At 43.8% G+C, this 17,639-nt stretch overlaps 1 protein-coding gene across 6 annotated transcripts in view; it reads right to left on the bottom strand.

Moving 5' to 3' along the window:
* RFX4 (regulatory factor X4) overlaps positions 1-17,639 on the bottom strand; it is a 161,319-nt gene that overhangs the window by 129,667 nt on the left and 14,013 nt on the right. For all 6 annotated transcript variants that reach the window (XM_067010034.1, XM_059082001.2, XM_067010031.1 and 3 more), the window contains exon 2: positions 5,184-5,270. In XM_067010034.1, the coding sequence (XP_066866135.1) occupies positions 5,184-5,270 (87 nt within the window). The remainder of the gene's footprint in view (positions 1-5,183; positions 5,271-17,639) is intronic.

The raw sequence follows: 17,639 nt of genomic DNA, 5'->3' as shown, positions 1-17,639 counted from the left end.
AAAGAAAATGCAAAACTATCATTATCCAGTGACATGATTATGTTCATAGTAAACTCATAAATAATAAACAAATTTAGCAAAGTGCCTGGTTACAGTCATTATCTAAAACATAAATTGCATTTTCATATACTAGCAACTGACAATTAGAAAACATTTTAAAATAATACTATTTACAATAGTAGTGAAAAATATCAATTATCTAGGAATAAATCTAATGAAAGATGTGCAAAATCTCTACACTGAAATCTGCAAAACACTGTTGAGAGAAACTAAAGGTCATCTAACACATGGAGGTTTAAAGCACATACACAGATTAGAAATTTGATGTTGGCAAGATGTTATTCTTCTGAAATTAACTGTGGATACAATGTAATCCCAATGAAAATCCTAGCAGATTTTTTTGCGCATGTGAAAATAGATAAGCTGATTCTAAAATCTATATAGAAATATTAAGAACTTAACCAAAACCATCTTGAAAAAGAAGTCTTATGTCACCATGTATTACAATGTACCATAAAAGGTACAGTAATAAAGACTATTGTACTGGCTCTAAAACAGACAAGCAGATCAATGATTCAGAATAAAGATCAAGACATAGATCCACATGTATATGATCTCCTGATTTATGACCAGTGGGTAAAGGACATTCTTTTCAGAAAAAATGGTGCTCTATCAGTCAAAATTAAAAATACAAAAAAGAATTTTGACTCCTCCCTCACACCATTTACAAAAATTCCAGATGTCTGTTGATAGAAAAGTAAAAGGTAAAATAATAAAAATTCTAGATAATAACATGAAGAAAAAATTCATGACCTTAGGTAGGCAAAAATTTCTGAATATGACACAAAAGCACTAACTATAAAAGAAAAACACTGATAAACTGGGTTTTATTAGAAGTAAGAACTTCTGTTCATCAAAAGATACCACTAAAAGAATGAAAACGCAGACCACAAACTTCAATATTTTTATCTCACAGATATCTCCTATTCAAAATATAAAAACAACTCTTACAAATCATTAAGGGAAAGACAAATAGCACAATCAAAAAACAACAACAAAACAACAAAACCTGACAAGTAAAATTCTGAACAGGTAGTTCACAAAAGAGGATGTCCACAAGAATATTCAGAGCACCAATCCTTCTCAAACTCTTCCTAAAAATGGAAGAGGAGTGAACACTTCCAAATTCATTCTACAAGCCCAGCATTACCCAGATACCAAAGCCAGATGAAGACACTATAAGAAAACTACAGATCAATATCCTTTATAAACAGTGATGCAAAAATCCCCAAGAAAATGCTAGTTAACATAATTCAACAGTGTATTAAAAGGATTATACACTATGACCAAGTGGGATTATTACTTGAATGCTAGGATAGTTCAACATACAAAAGGTAATCCATATAATAAACCACATTAACAGAAAAACCACATGATCATCTCAATTGATGCAGAAATAGCATTTGATAAAATTCAAAATCTTTTCATGATAAAAATACTCAACAAAATAGGAAGAGAAGAAAACTATTTTAACAGAGTAAAGCCTATATGAAAAACCCACAGCAAACATCATACTCAGTGGAAAGACTACAAGCTTTTCCTCTAAGATTAGGAACACTTTTGCCACTTCTATTCAACATACTACCAGAAGAAGAACACACATACACAAACACATACACACACACTGCTAGAACTAATAATGAATTGAGCAAAGTTGCAAGATACAGAATCAACATACAAAGTCCACTGCATTTTTCTGCACTAGCAATGAACAATCCAAAAAGGAAATTAAGAGAACTCTAAGGACTTCCCTGGTAGTCCAGTGGTAAAGAATCTGCCTTCCAATGCAGGGGACACGGGTTCGATCCCTGGTCGGGGAACTAAGATCCCACATGCCAGGGGGCAAAAAAGCCTGAGTGCCACAACTATTGAGCTCATGCGCCTCAACTAGAGAGCCCACGTGCCACAAACTACAGAGCCTACATGCTCTGGAGCCCATGCCACAACTAGAGAAGAGAAAACCCACACTCCACAAGTAGAGAGAAGTCTGCACACTGCAACGAAAATCCCGTGTGCCACAACAAAGACCCGACACAGCCAAATAAATAAATATTTTAAAAAGGAAAGAAAACAATTCTATTTACAATAGCACCAAAAGAATAAAATACTTGGAAATAAACTTAACCAAGGAAGCAATAGGCTTGTACACTGAAACTATAAAATATTGCTGAAAGAATTAAGGAAGACATCAGTAAATGTGAAGACATCCTGTGTTTATGGACTGGAAGACTTAATATTGTTAAGAAGTCAATACTATCCAAAGAGATCTATAGATTTGATGCAATCCCTATAAAAATCCTAACAACACTTTTTTGCAGAAATAGAAAAATCCATCCTAAAATTCATATGGAATCTCAAGGGACTCTGAACAGCCAAAACAATCTTGAAAAAGAACAACATTAAAGATCTCACATTTCCTGATTTCAAAACTCAGTACAAAGCTACAGTAATTAAAACAGTGTGATACTGGCATAGAGACAGACATATAGACAAATGAACAGAATAGAGAGTCCAGATACATACTTGGTCAAATGACTTTTGACAAGGGTGTCAACATTCAATGGGGAAAGCACAGTCTTTTCAACAAATGCTGTTGGGAAAAATGGATATCCACAAACAAAAGATTGAATGTGAATCCTTACCTTATACCATATATAAAAATCAACTCAAAATGGATCAAAGACCTAAACATAAGAGCTAAAACTATAAAACTTTTGAAAGAAAACATAGAGGAAAACCTTCATGACATTGGATTTGGCAATGATTTCTTGGATATGACACCAAAGCACAGGCAACAAAAGAAAGAATAAATAGACTACATCAAAATTGAAAACTTCTGTGCATCAAAGAACACAATCAACAGAGTAAAAGGCAACCCACAGAATGAGAGAAAAATATTTGCACAACATATATCTGATAAGGGGTTAATATGCAAAATACATAAAGAACTACAATTTACCAAGAAAAAAGTAAACAATCTAATTTAAAAGCAGTCAAAAGACTTGAATAGACATTTCTACAAAGAATATATACAAATAATCAATAAGCACATGAAAAGATGTTCAACATCACTAATCATTAGGGAAATTCCTACAATTCAACAACAACAAAAATAAACAATCTGATTAACAAATGTTCAAAAGACTTGAATAGGCATTTCTCCAAAGTGTATATACAAATTGTCAATAAGCACATGAAAAGAGGCTCAACATCACTAATCATTAGGGAAATACAATCAAAACCACAATTAGATACTACCTTATACACTGGAATGACTATTACCAAAAAAACTCAGAAAAACAGGGTTTTCCTGGTGGCACAGTGGTTGAGAACCTGCCTACCAATGCAGGGGACAGGGGTTCGAGCCCTGGTCTGGGAGTATCCCACATGCTGTGGAGCAACTAGGCCCATGAGCCACAACTACTGAGCCTGCGGGTCTGGAGCCTATGCTCCGCAACAAGAGAGGCTGCAATAGTGAGAGGCCCGCGCATTGCGATGAAGAGTGGCCCCTGCTTGCCACAACTAGAGAAAGCCCTCGCACAGAAACGAAGACCCAACACAGCCAAAAATAAATAATAAATTTTTTTTTAAACTCAGAAAAACAGAAAATAACAAGTATTGGCAAGGATGTCAAGAAATTGGAACTCTAGCACATTGCTGGTGAGAATGTAAAATGGTGCAGCCACCACGAAAATATGGCAGTTCCTCAAAATAGTAAACACAGAATTACCATGTGATCCAGCAATTCCACGTCTGGTTATATAACGAAAAGAACTGAAAGCAGAAATCGACCAGATATTTGTATACCCACGTTTATAGCAGCATTATTCACAATAGCCAAAAGGTAGAAACAGCCCAAATGTCCATCAGTGGATGAATAGATAAACAAAATGTGGTATATACATACAAGCGAGTGTCATTCAACCTTAAAAAGGAAGGAAATTCTGATACATGCTACAACATGGATTAACCTTTAAGACACTAAGCTAAATGAAATTAGCCAGTCACAAAAGGACAAATACTATGTGATTCTACTTACAATAGTCAAATTCATAGAGGCAGAAAGTAGAAGAGTAGTTGCTAGGGACCAGGGGGAAAGAGGAGTGGAGAGTTATCATTTAATGGGTACAGAATTTTAGTTTGGGAGATATAAAAAGTTCTGGAGGTGGATGGTGGTGATGGTTGCAAAACAAGGGGAATGTACTGAACGCCACTGAATTATATACTTAACACAGTTAAAATGATACATTTTATTTTAGGTATATTCCACCACAATAAAATACACTTAAAAAAAGAATGTTCAGAGATGCTTAAGAAACAGTCAAAAACTCAAAACAATTTAAATATCCATCAACGTTTACACTGATATGTATATTGTGATATATGCATACAGTGGAGTACTATGCGGCAATGAAAAAGAAAAACTACTGTGACATACAACAGTATGGCTAAATCTTCCACGAAGATGCCCTGAATCTTCAAGAAAATTGAACTAAGGAAGTGCTCTTTACCAACCAAGAGAGACACTCTGTCCCTGCTGGAAATGACTTTTATAATAAGCTGCCCCCTTTTTGCAGTGCTTTAGGAGCAAATACAAGTCCCAAGTAGTCTTCTGCTCTTAATATAAGGCACCCACAGCCCCAGTCTGACATAACACAGGGAAAGGTGTAAACAGAGCAGTTTGTATCTTCCATTAATACCAACTAATTCTCTAGCCCACGATCCAGGAGAAACTGTTACTTTCAAACACCAAGGACATTCGTGACTCTAAAACAACAGTCCCATGACACACTTTAAACCCACATCTACATGGAATGGCCTTTCCCATTCAAGGTCCACATTTTCCCACTGGAGCATCACTGAGATGGGGTCTTTAGGGACTCAGACAATAAAAATGTGTAAACAGCAAGTTTTTGCTGTGGCCTCAGTTTCCACGTTCACCTGACTGCACTGCACTCCTTACTGCAGGATATTACAGGGAGGGCCTGGGGTATTTCATAAATGGCTGGAGAGCCTCTTGTTTCAGGTAACTTGCCCCAGTCTAGCATTCTAGAAGCACCATTCCTCATCAGGACACAGTCCGCATCCAGGACACCGTGGAAGAATGAGTTTCAAGCACTTACTTTCATCATTAGAAACATTCCCCAGAGATGTGTGGCTAGAATAACGTTTGTTTTCACTTTCGTTGAGACATCTTTCAATCCAGCTCTCTAAAAATGAAAAGAAAGAAAATCATGTTGTTGGTGTCTGTGAAGAGAAGAGAACATCATCAATGCGCTAGATATAAATGCCCATCAACTTTCATCTGAGATATGCCCAGACTGGAATTGGATTTGACAAGATGCCCCGCATGCACCGTTGCTGATGAGACTTGGCTGAGTAGTCTGGAGGCAAAATGGTAATTTGAGGCCTCACTTGAGTATTTCTTGGTCAAATTCTACTAATTCTGGAGTATTCATAGCCCAATAGTACCAACTGAGGATTATGTTTCTTCAAAAAAAGATACATTCCTGAGAACTAGTTTGTAAAACAAAATTTGATCAACTGAATCACTAGTGGTGGTTTGGAGACTTGTAAATTAGCAGCAGAACCCTTCCTTCAGAAGAAAACAAAAAAGATGCAACCCTGAGGGCTCTGGTTGAAGAAGAGAAGGGCAGGGAACCTTGCAGCTCCCCTCCCTTTGCCAGCGACCCCTGAAGGGGCTCTTCCAAGCACAGACAGAAGGTCACTGCAGGAGGAGGCATCAAAAGCTCTGTAATAGTTATCCATTACTTTTGAAATCCAGGAGACCATGGGGTTTTTTTGTTTGGTTGGTTTTGGGTTTTGGTGGTTTTTTTTGCGGTACACGGGCCTCTCACTGTTTTGGCCTCTCCCGTTGTGGAGCACAGGCTCTGGATGCGCAGGCTAAGCAGCCATGGCTCACAGGCCCAGCTGCTCCGCGGCATGTGGGATCTTCCTGGACCGGGGCACGAACCCGTGTCCCCTGCATCGGCAGGCAGACTCTCAATCACTGAACCACCAGGGAAGCCCAGACCATGGTTTTTTAAAAATCCAATTCCAAAGATTACGAATGTACTTTCCACAATGTAGCATAATGCTTATTCTATCATCTAGACCAGGGGTCCCCAACCCCTGGGCTGAAGGACCAGTACCGGTCCATGGCCTGTTAGGAACTGGGCCGCACGGCAGGAGGTGAGAGGCGGGCAAGCAAGCGAAGCTTCATCTGTATTTCCAGCTGCTCCCCATCCCTCACATTATGGCCTGAGCTCTGCCTCCTGTCAGCATTATGATGAGTTGTATAATTATTTCATTATATATTACAATGTAATAATAATAGAAATAAAGTGCACAGTAAATGTAATGTGCTTGAATCATCCCGAAACCAGCCCTCACCCCCCCGCCACCCCCATCAGTGGAAAAACTGTCTTCCAAGAAACCGGTCCCTGGTGCCGAAAAGGTTGGGGATCACTGATCTAGACCACCCACTATTCATTCATTTATTCAACAGCATCAGCTAAGTACATCATTTCTGCTATAATGCTTGTTTTGAAAACACAAATGCGTTCAATGCAAGTGATACATTAGGGAACAATCTGTGCCTAGCACAAACTTTCTGTTTGCTTATGCTTGACTTCTTCCTTAAGAAACATCAAATGAATGCAGAAAACTGCACAAAGCTGAACCGAGCCCTGTAGGAATATGCAAAAATGCACACGTGCTCACACCTCAAACATCTACCAGCTACTTGAGTTTACAGTGTGGGTTGTGAGCCACACCTGCCCAGATAACCCACGTTCTAACATTTCACAGTAACACACAAGCTGCAGCCCTTCTGAAGTCCACTTCCAAAAGCAAACTTCAGGTGGCGCAGTGGTTAAGAATCCGCCTGCTAATGCAGGGGACACAGGTTCGAGCCCTGGTCCGGGAAGATCCCACGTGCCGCGGAGCAACTAAGCCCGTGTGCCACAACTACTGAGCCTGCACTCTGGAGCCCACGAGCCACAATTACTGAGCCCACATGCCACAACTACTGAAGCCCACGCACCTAGAGTCCATGCTCCATAACAAGAGAAGCCACCACAATGAGAAGCCCACGCACTGCAACGAAGTGTAGCCCCCGCTCGCTGCAACTAGAGAAAGCCTGTGTGCAGCAACAAAGACCCAACACAGCCAAAAATAAATAAAATAAAAATTTTTTAATGTATTATTAAAAAAAACTATTAAGGACTCGTAGAGCTTCAAAAGCAACTTCAAGTCCAAGGTGAAGTGCCATATTTATTGTATTTACGTGCCCCTTAACCATTTTACATGTGTAAAACTGTGCTAACCTTTCTATTAGGTTCCTATCTTTTTTCCCATGCGTCACTGACAAAGTTTTTGAGTGCTGTGCCCCTAGCTTATTATTCCAGTGATCTCTGTACTCTTTATTGTGCAATTTTGTAGAATGATGGTGATTTGGGGGAATGCATATGTGGTATTATAGCAGAACTGACTATACCTATGGATGTGTGCTTTTGAACAGTGCTGTCTCCCGCTGCCTTCTTCATAATATGGGAGCCAGCATTTACTGAACCCCTATTTTAACATGCCAGGCCCTTTACATATGTTACCTCATTGAATCTGGACAATTCTCTGAAGTAAGGATTTTCATCTCCTGTTTCCCTAGAGAGCAACTGAAGCTTAATCGAGTAATGTGACGCCTCGTAATTCAAAGAGCCAAGGAAAAGATCATTACTTTTCCTTGGCTCTTAGTAACATATTGTAAAAGGAAGCCATGCTAACGCTGGCGAGTAAGCTGTGTAGTGAGGGGAAAGCAAACGTCAACAGCAAGGAGAAATGTTAGGGTTTTGGTTTGTATTTTATGTCCCAACAAACTGCTCTTTTAAAAGCTGCTTCCAAAATTGTAAATAAGTAGGAGAGAAATATCAGGGGAGGAACAGGAGCCAGCTTGTTAAAGAGTATATGGAAATCTGGTATTTCTAAGGAAACACTGAGCTGCAGAGAGATTCAAAACATTAAAACGCTACCCCCTTCCAGATTTCAAATGCACAACATAGAAACAAATGGCCTGTAATGTTTTCAAAGCTGTGATGGCACAGGATGGGTGTTTCTCATCACATCTTATGCAAAACCACATCTGGATACAAATCTCCGGAATTCTTTTCAGAACGCTCTAGAATGTCTCTACTCAGATCTTCTAACCCTTTCAAGCCCTGGCACAATTTCCCTGGCAACAGCCATGGCTGATTTTGGATGGCGTCCCCTGAAATCTGCGGCCCCTTCCTCCACCAAAGTACACCACCAAAAGCAATTTCTATCGTTCTGGGCCAGTCCCTGGTCTTCCCAGCTAGGTATGCGCACCTTCTCACTCTCACGTGCATGTAGACAGACAACATTCACACATACACCACCACCCTCTTTCATCAGAAACAGGGAACTAAGGCAACACTCTCCCTCTCACCCATCTGCCTGTGCCAGGATTAGGCCTGTTATCGTTGGAGTCCTGGAAGGGCCTACTGTTGCAGGTGAGAATTCCCAGTGATCGGTGGGGCACACTCTCTGAAGAACTCATGGCAACATTCCAGAGAGGAGCTGGCTCTGAGCACCATGTGGGCCAAGAGAGGCGACACCCACCCACGAGAGTTCAAGTCAAGGAATTTTGCTGATGGTGTACCTCTCCCCACACTGCCCAGCCTCAAGCGTGGAGAGAGGTGAAAGCAAGGCTACAGAAGGGAAAGAGGGTACAGAGAAGAAATCTCACCAAGTATTCCCTCCCCCCCCCATTGCCCCCACGTAGGGCTCTCTGACTCATGGCTTATGCCTGTAGCCACTCTGCTACCCAGCTCTGCTCCCAGGAGCAACACAGAGTAAGTCTGGTCTCTGTTGCAGACGGCAGATACAGGGAGAAGCCATCATGTCTCCATTTTTCTTTCTTTTTCCTTTTTATTAATTAATTAATTTATTAATTTTTGGCCGTGTTGGGTCTTCGTTGTTGTGTGCAGGCTTTCTCTAGTTGCGGCGAGCAGGGGCTACTCTTCGCTGCGGTGCGCAGGCTTCTCATTGTGGTGGCTTCTCTTGTGGCGGAGCACGGGCTCTAGGCACACAGGCTTCAGTAGCTGTGGCACGAGGGCTCGGTAGGTGTGGCTCACGGGCTCTAGAGCGCAGGCTCAGTAGTTGTGGTGCACGGGCTTAGCTGCTCCGCGGCACGTGGGATCTTCCCGGACCAGGGCTCGAACCCGTGTCCCCTGCATTGGCAGGAGGGTTCTTAACCACGCGCGCACCAGGGAAGCCCTTGATGTGGACCATTTTTAAAGTCTTTACTGAATTTGTCACAACACTGCTTCTGCTTTATGTTTTGGTCCCTTGGCCCCGAGGCATGTGGGATCCTAGCTCCCCAACCGGGGATCGAACCCACACCCCCTGCATTGGATGGCGAAGTCCCAACCACTGGACTGCCAGGGAAGTCCCTGTCTCCATGTCTCTAGTCAAAGTACTCCACCTGCTTCAAGCTCTTTCTTGGGAGAAATTGTTCCCACTTCTTTGCCATCCTGTTCATCTATTTCTGGCTGTCTTCTATGTCTGTCTGAACATGTGGCACTCAAGATGAGCTCTGAGGGTTCAGATGGGGTCTGAGCAGCACCAAATAGAGCAGAACCATCACATCTATTGCTCTGTACATGGGGGTTTCCAGTGCATTCAAAGGCCTTGCATTCCAGACTGCATGGATGCAACACTCTGAAATATCTCATACAGGCCATGGGCCTTGGAGCCCTTTGACGTTTGTCTTCTTCCCTAGGGGGACCCTCAACAGTGGCATCTGAAACTCGTGTCCCATAAGTTAGGCTGCTCCACAGGACTGGAAGGCCTCTATTTAAGTCACCTGAAGTAAACTTTACATACTTTAAAACTACTAATAATGGATTTTTGTCTTGCAAAGATCAAGAATTACTCAACCAGAATGACAGGTATATTGAATTTTTAATAAAACACTGTGTTCATCTATCTTACTCACTTGTACATTAAGTGACTTAATAAAGGCCACCATGCACTGAGTCCTTATAAGCATTATGCAAATGCATTCCATACACCATCGTACTTAATCCTCATAACAGCCCTATAAGGTAGGTTCTATTAATATGCACATTTTAGAGATGAGAAAACTAAGGCTCAGAAAGATTAGGTGACTTGTCCAAAGTCACCCAGCTAGTAAGAGGTAGGGTTAGGACAAGCATTCAATCTCAGGTCATAACCACAATGCTCTCTCCAAGTGCACCCTGAGCTCTCCTTATCCTGTGTCCCATATGGTCTCCAAAACACGGTGCCAATATTGCAGCACTGATCACAGTCTGCCTTGCATTACAACTTTTGCTAAAACTCAATTTACATATTACAATTTTTGCTAAATTCACTTACATATTTCTTTGCAAGCCTTTGTTATACATAACAGGCTCTCCAGTTCCGAACATAAACATCTTAAGAATGCTGTCCATTTTATTCTATTTCTTTTGACTCTCCACTAGTGCCTGGTATGAAGCTTTTCCTATAGTCTGGCCTCAATAGACGTTACTTTATTGACACGCATGATATCAAAGAATGCACAGCATGTAAGGAGGTACATTCACGTATCTACAGAATTTCATAATTATTTTCTTTTTTACCACATAAGGCATGAAAAAGGACAACACATCAAAGGCAATTTTCCAAATAAAGGAAAATTCAACAAATTTATTTTGTACTGTCTAGATGCAAGAAGCTGTAGTAAAGTGAGTCTGATACAAACACGAGTAAGACTGGTTTCTGCCCTCTAGTTGCCATCAAGAAAGCAAGGCAGATGCTACTCCGTCAGCTCATGAGTGCAGGCATCCTGTCATCTTTGTTCACCTGTCCCCAGTGTCTGGCACTGTGCCTAGCCCCACAGATATTGTGCAGTAAATATATGTTGTTGAATGTATTACTTTCTTCAAAAAACAACAAGTAAGTTCCTACTGTGTGCCAGATACTACGCAAGTTTTCACACACGCGGTCTGAATTAAACCTCAGAACAATATGATGTGGTATGTCTTTTTTTTTTTTTTTTTTTTTTTTTTTGCGGTACGCGGGCCTCTCACTGCTGTGGCCTCTCCCGTTGCCGAGCACAGGCTCCGGACGTGCAGGCTCAGCGGCCGTGGCTCACGGGCCCAGCCGCTCTGCGGCATGTGGGATCTTCCCGGACCGGGGCACGAACCCGTGTCCCCTGCATCGGCAGGTGGACTCTCAACCACTGCGCCACCAGGGAAGCCCTGTGGTATGTCTTAATATCTCTATTTGCTGATATGAAAACTGAGGCTTGAAGCAAAAGTTCTAATACTGTGATCAGTGTGGCAGTATTGGCGCTGTGCTCTGGGACATGGGAGAAGGAGAGCTCAGTTCACACTTGGATAATGTCCTGCTCCCAGCTGCCTCATTCTTGATCCATAAAAACCACCTGAGCTTTTAGTAACGACCAAGCTTGCTCTAAGCACCCAACAGGATTTACTGACGGCTGTGAGCACAGGCTCCTGGGCTGCGAGGCATCCCTCACCCATCTCATCTGGGAACATGGGCAGGACGGAGGATGCAGACAATGCCTCATAGATTTTCATCTTACAGGAGTTTAACCCACATTCCTTAGAGGCCAATCTTCACTCCTCCCCACTTCATATCGGAGATTTGGAAACCCCAATTTGAAGTGACTTTCTCAAATTCATAGAATGAGCCATAAATGGTTGTTGGGTTTCCTAGGAGACTTGGTTCCCTTTCCAGCAGCAAAAACAACAAGGAAGTAGCTGTATCGGAGGCATGGCATGTCCAAGGCAGTCCAAGACTCAGAGCAGTGCTTCATGAACATATATTGGCCTGGCAGGAGGAGACAACTGGGTTAGTTGTCAAAAGGCAGGTAATCCTTGAAGTTTACAGAGCACACTGACACGGAGAACCTGACCTGAGCTTCAGTCTACCTCATGAGACAGAAATTCACACCACTTTACAGGTAAGGAAACCGAACATGGCAGTGGCTTGTTGGCAGTGGTGTGGCCAAGGTCACGCAGTTCAAAGGTGCTCAAGTCAGAATTCAAACCCGGATCTTCAGTCTCCAAAGCCTATGCTTATTCCTCCTGCTGCATCTTACTGGGCACAGGCTAAGTTGTTCTCTCTCATCCCTCTATCCATTCATTTTGCAAATATATAGTTATCAAGTGTCTTCAGTGTAAAGTTCTAACAGAAGCGATGGACAAAAGCTATTTAACAGGAAGCCAATATAGTACAGCAGGATATCTCTGATGGACCAGGGTCTCAGGACCTGAAAGTATCTTGGTTGCTCATGTATTCTTTTTTTTTTTATTATTATTGATTTCCCCCACTCTTAAAACTGTAAGTTCTAACAACCTTGAGTATCTTGTTCAGCACTTAGTTCCCAAGAGCCTGGAGCAGTGTCGGGCCCAGAGCTGGTGGTGATGGCTGTGATTGGGGGACCCTCCCCAGGAAGGCCTCTGGGAAGAAACAGCACTTGAGCAGAGACCAGGTGTGGTGAGGGAGCAGAAAAGGCCTTCCAAAGTTCTGCCAGCGGGGACCACAAAGGCAAAGGCTCCGAGGTGGGGTCACGTGTGACCTATTTAAGGAACTGCAAGAAGGCCCGGGGGCTGATGTGGAGTGGCCAGGGGGAGACAGTACAAGACGAAAGAGAAGACAGAGGCAGGCCAGGAAGAATGTGGGGCCTGGGGTTAGAACAACTGGATTTCACATCCCAGTCCTGCTACTCACTAGCTTTGTAACACTGAGATGGTTCTGGAACCTTCCTAAAGCCCTGCCTCCCAGGTTTCTCCAAAGATTAACTGAAATGATACGGGTGAGGCACTTAGCATGTTTGGCTTTGTGGGAAGATGAGGAAAGCATGGTCTCTCTCCAGCAGGTGCTCACAGCCATGATGGGGACAGACGGCAATGGTGACATGTAGCATTTATTGAGCGTCCTCTCCATGCCGGTCCCTCTGCTTCAGCTCCGCTCACCTCCAGCAGCTCTGAAGCAGAGACCTGAACAACTCCGATCTGTGAAGAGGAAAGTCTCAGAGAAGCTAGGTGATGTCACCACCACAGGTCTGTCTGACCCCAAAGCTGTTTGCTGTCACCACGGCACCCTGCCTTGCCAAGCCAGCAGGTAACCAGGAGTACGTCTAGATTACAGTAAGGTGCTTCCAGCTCAGCCTGGCTGCTTCACAGAGGGTGGGGGGAAGGCACTGCAGCTGGTCCTTAGAGGAGTCGGCATCGGCCAGACCAAGGAGGAAAGAAGGGCGTTCTGGGGAAGAGGGGCACCGTCGCAGACAAAGGCACAAAATGGGTTCTGAGAAAGGTGAAGAGCCCACTGACCCGTGACCCAAAGAGTGGTGGGAGACAAGTGGGAGATTCCATTAGAAGCAGATTGCAAAGGCCTCACCCACCAGGCCAAGGAGCCTGCAGGCAGCTGGGAGCCAGCCATGATTTTTAAGCAGTGGGGGAGTAACACAATGAGCTTTGTTTCTGAGGAACTGGATGAGAACAGGGAGTTTTGACTTATGCAATACCTGAAGAAAACACCACCTGACTTATAAAGTGTCACTGGGTTTTAATAGAAGGCGTTATTCATCCTCTTTATATCAACAGTCTTTTGGGGCGCTGTGCTGAGGCCTATTTTAGGAACCTGCAGCTTTAGAAATGCTACATGAAAGAGCTGACATGCCACACTCGCAGCTACCAAGGGAGGACGGGGCCCCAGGTCCCTCTGGAGGTGCCAGAGCACACCCCAGTGTCCCCTCCCCCAGGCCCTGGTCATTATCAGGAGAACTACGCCACCGGGGCCTGCTCCCATCCCCCCGTGCACCAGGATGCTGCTTTTCCTCTCTCCCCGGGACTCCCTGTGGTGGTGGCACACAGGATGCTGTGGAAAGTGGGTCCAGGAGGCGGGCAGCTGTGGCCTCTCCAGGAGGTACCTCAGGTCAGTGGGTTGCCATGGTGACACCACAGGCCCTGCCCCAGGGGCTGCTGGGTTCCAGAAAGGGGTCCCTGCCCTGCCTCCAAGGGGCAGCCCCACACTGCCGCTGCTTTTATTCCTTCCCTCGCCCACCAAACAGTGATTTAGTGTCAACTGTTTGCCAGGCTCTGAGGATCTAGTGATGAATACGGCAGGCAAGGTCCCTGCTCTCAGGGAGCTTATATCCTGTGGTGGAGACACAAAAACAAATAAGCAAGATGACGTAGAGCGTGATGAGTGTTTTGAAGAAACGAAGCCCTGGAATGGGACAGAGAGAGATTGGGGTGCCGTTTTAGGTGGCAGGGACGCTGAGGGCCTCTCGGAGGAGGTGATGTTGAGGCAGCTGCAAAGGCCCAAGGTGGGAGTGGGCTCGGAGGGTGTGAGGAAGAGCCAGGAAACCAGCATGGTGGAGGAGAGGACGGAAGGGGGAGGGCAGTGCAAACTGAGGTCAGCAAGTTAGGAAGGGCCCGAAGTTTGCTGGCCAGAGTAAGAACTTCACATCTATTCCAAGTGTGCCAGGACGCTACTGGAAGGCTTTAACCAGGTGACATGCACTGCACTGGCTCAGAAAGGGCAGCCTGTGAGGGGACTTACATTCATTCATCCCACTGTCCGTTTCTCCACTATTTATGCGGTAGCATGTTGCAGGCACTGAGCTATACGGTAGGGACATAGCAGGGAACAAGACAGTTTCTGTCCTCATGGAAGGTCAGAGTTTAGTGCAGAAGTCCGCTATTCAATAATCACACAGAGACATAATTACCAAGAAAGCCAGGGGAGAGAAATAAAAAGAAAGGTCTGACCTAATCTGTGAGAGTCAAGGAAGCTTCTCAGAGGAGGCAGCATTAAACTGACAGCTAAAGAGTAAGAAGACACGTGTTACCACCCCAGGGAAAAGAGGCAGGAGTGTTCCTGGCAGAAGGAACGGCATATGCAAAGTCCCTGAAGCTAGCAGAAGAATGACACACTCAAGAAACTGACAGACAGCCTGAGCATTCATTCAGGTGTCAATTCCACATGTGTTTACTGAGACTATCCTGTATAATTAGCACTCTGTAACATGCTAAGGGGCCTGTGCACATAAAAGCCCTGCCTCTGTACTCACGGCTGGGTTAAGGAGTCCGGATTCTATTCAGTAGGTGGTTCAGAACCTCTAAACGTTTTTGAGTAGAGTGTGGCATAAACAAATCAGTTCTGTGGGCAGCTCCATCGGGGGCTGCTAAACAACTTTAGTGGGGAGGGAAAGGGAAGCAGGAGACCATATCATTTATCATCTAAACCTGGACATTTCTGAGACTGAAAAGCAGTGTTAGTAATAATTTTGCCAGGACCATATGTGTAAACCAGGATTGTCCCAGGCAAACTGGGACTTAAGGTCCCCCTAGTAGGAGGCCACTGCAAGAGTCTAAGTCTTCGATGCTTGAACCAGAACAGATGAGTGAGATGAGAAAAGATAAGAACTCTGCCCTTCTTCTAGCTAACTGTATCCACTCCTCTGGCCGATCCATGTGACCAGTGTCCCCGTGTCTCTTCTTCATCAGCTGGGGTCTCAATCGCTGCATGATGCAAGTGAGCCCACTAATGACACATCCTGGAACGTGGCCTCTCAATGAAGTACCATCATCCTCGTCAACATCATCATCAGAGCAATGACTGGCCCAAGATCACTCAGCCAGTAAGCAGCTGAGCCAGGGTTTGAGTCTGACTCTAACCTAACCATTAACTTATACTGTAATACCCACAATTACACAGGCCTCAAAGTCTCACTGTGAGCACTAAGCTGTGTCTAAAATAATACCAAACACACAATATGTGCTCAGTAATGTTACTGCTCCTTCTTACTTCAGGAAAACTCAATATGGAAAACTCTAAAGCGGGCAAAGAGGTTAATTACGGTGTCATTGTTTGCAATAAACAAGAATTAGCGAGGGAACCCTGAAGGTACACCAATGCTGATGTTTCACAGATCATGAACTCACCAACCGTCTCCAGAGACTAGAGAAAATTAAAGCTAAGGTGTTCAGTGCCATCTCCTGTCGAAGATAAATTCCATGTAAAAGCACATCTCTGCTCTGAAAATAACTCTGGGAACACCAGAGTTAATGTACATAATTGCATAACCAGGTTGTAAAAATTTCATTTCCCCTCCACTTCTCGGTGGGGATGGGGGCATACCTACCCTTACCCAATGTTGGCAGACTTTTTCTTTGTTTCTATCGCTATTATTACAATATTATTAAAACATAGAAAATCTGAAAAAGATGACTGGAGCCGAGGCTACTCGCTGTGCACATCATCTGGTATTATTTGATTCTTGACATCACTGCCTTTCCTAGGTTTTTGTTTGTTTACATCTTCTTCATTTCTTCTCACCCCCTGTATTAGAGGATGTGGATTCCCCCTTCTGAAAACTCAGGAGTCAGGCACTCCTGGCTGCCGGACCCAAGGAAACTTCAAACTAGCCTGCACTTTTGAGATAAACCAACAAAATATCCTTCTCTTAAGCAAAGCGCTTTTTTCTTTCCTGTGTTAATCTATCGAAGAAATTATACTTTTTAACGTGGAAAAGAGAAACATAGTGACCCACGATCCCACCCCTCTGACGTGTGAACTACTTGTCCTTTTTCTGCATTGCTCCCCAGCCCCATGCGCGCCTGTGCGCACCTGTGCACCGCAATCTCAGGGAATGTACAATTTCTCTTCCTTTTCCTCTCAACATTCTACGGTGGGGATTTCCCCTCTGTTGCTACAGTCCTTACGTTCATCATTGTTTAATACATGCCCAGTGTTCCATTGAGCCGATGTTCCTATTTTTTACAATGTTTTAATGGACAACTTGGTGCAGGTAATGTTTTCTTTCATTTGGGTCATTTCCTGAGAATCACCCAGGAGAAGGAAGAGTAAGCATGTGGGCTTCGTAACTAGCTACAGGCGAAGGGTCTGAATTACAGCCTTAGTACTTACTAGTGAAATGACTTTGGGCAAGTTCTCTAAACCTCAGTGTCCCCTTGTGTAAACTGTGAGTAATAATAATGTGCCTACCTCATTTAGTGGTGTGAGACTGCAGTGAACAAATGCATGGAAAGCACTTACAGCACGGTGCCTGGCACAGAACACGTTCTAAATACATGGAAGCGCTGTGAGTCCCAGGCACCTGTTTATAACTAAGGCACTTTTTTGGTCTGTTTGAATAACAATGTAGTTGTTAGGGACACAGACCATGGAGCTCAGCTGCCGGGTTCAAGTCTGACTTCCTTGAAGTATGACCTTGGGTGAGCAACTCAACCTCCCTGAGCCTCAATTTTTTTTTTCATCTGCAAAATGGGAGTGGTAATAATAGAACCTCATGGGGTTTGTATGAGAATTAAGTGAATAAGGCACAGAGAATGTTTACATGGTGAGCACTATATAAGTCGTAGCTATTATAATTTTTATATCATGCCCACCTCCCAGGAATTACTCTTTAGTTCCTTCCCGTTATCATTCTTTCTGTTTGATTCTTGGATCTCTTGGTGCATGGCCTTGGGAGCCGGCAGGACACTAATTCTAATCCTCCCCTT

The sequence above is a fragment of the Kogia breviceps genome, chromosome 12 (genome assembly GCF_026419965.1).
Source record: "Kogia breviceps isolate mKogBre1 chromosome 12, mKogBre1 haplotype 1, whole genome shotgun sequence".
NCBI lineage: Eukaryota > Metazoa > Chordata > Mammalia > Artiodactyla > Physeteridae > Kogia > Kogia breviceps.
This window is presented reverse-complemented; position numbering and strand designations above follow the sequence as displayed.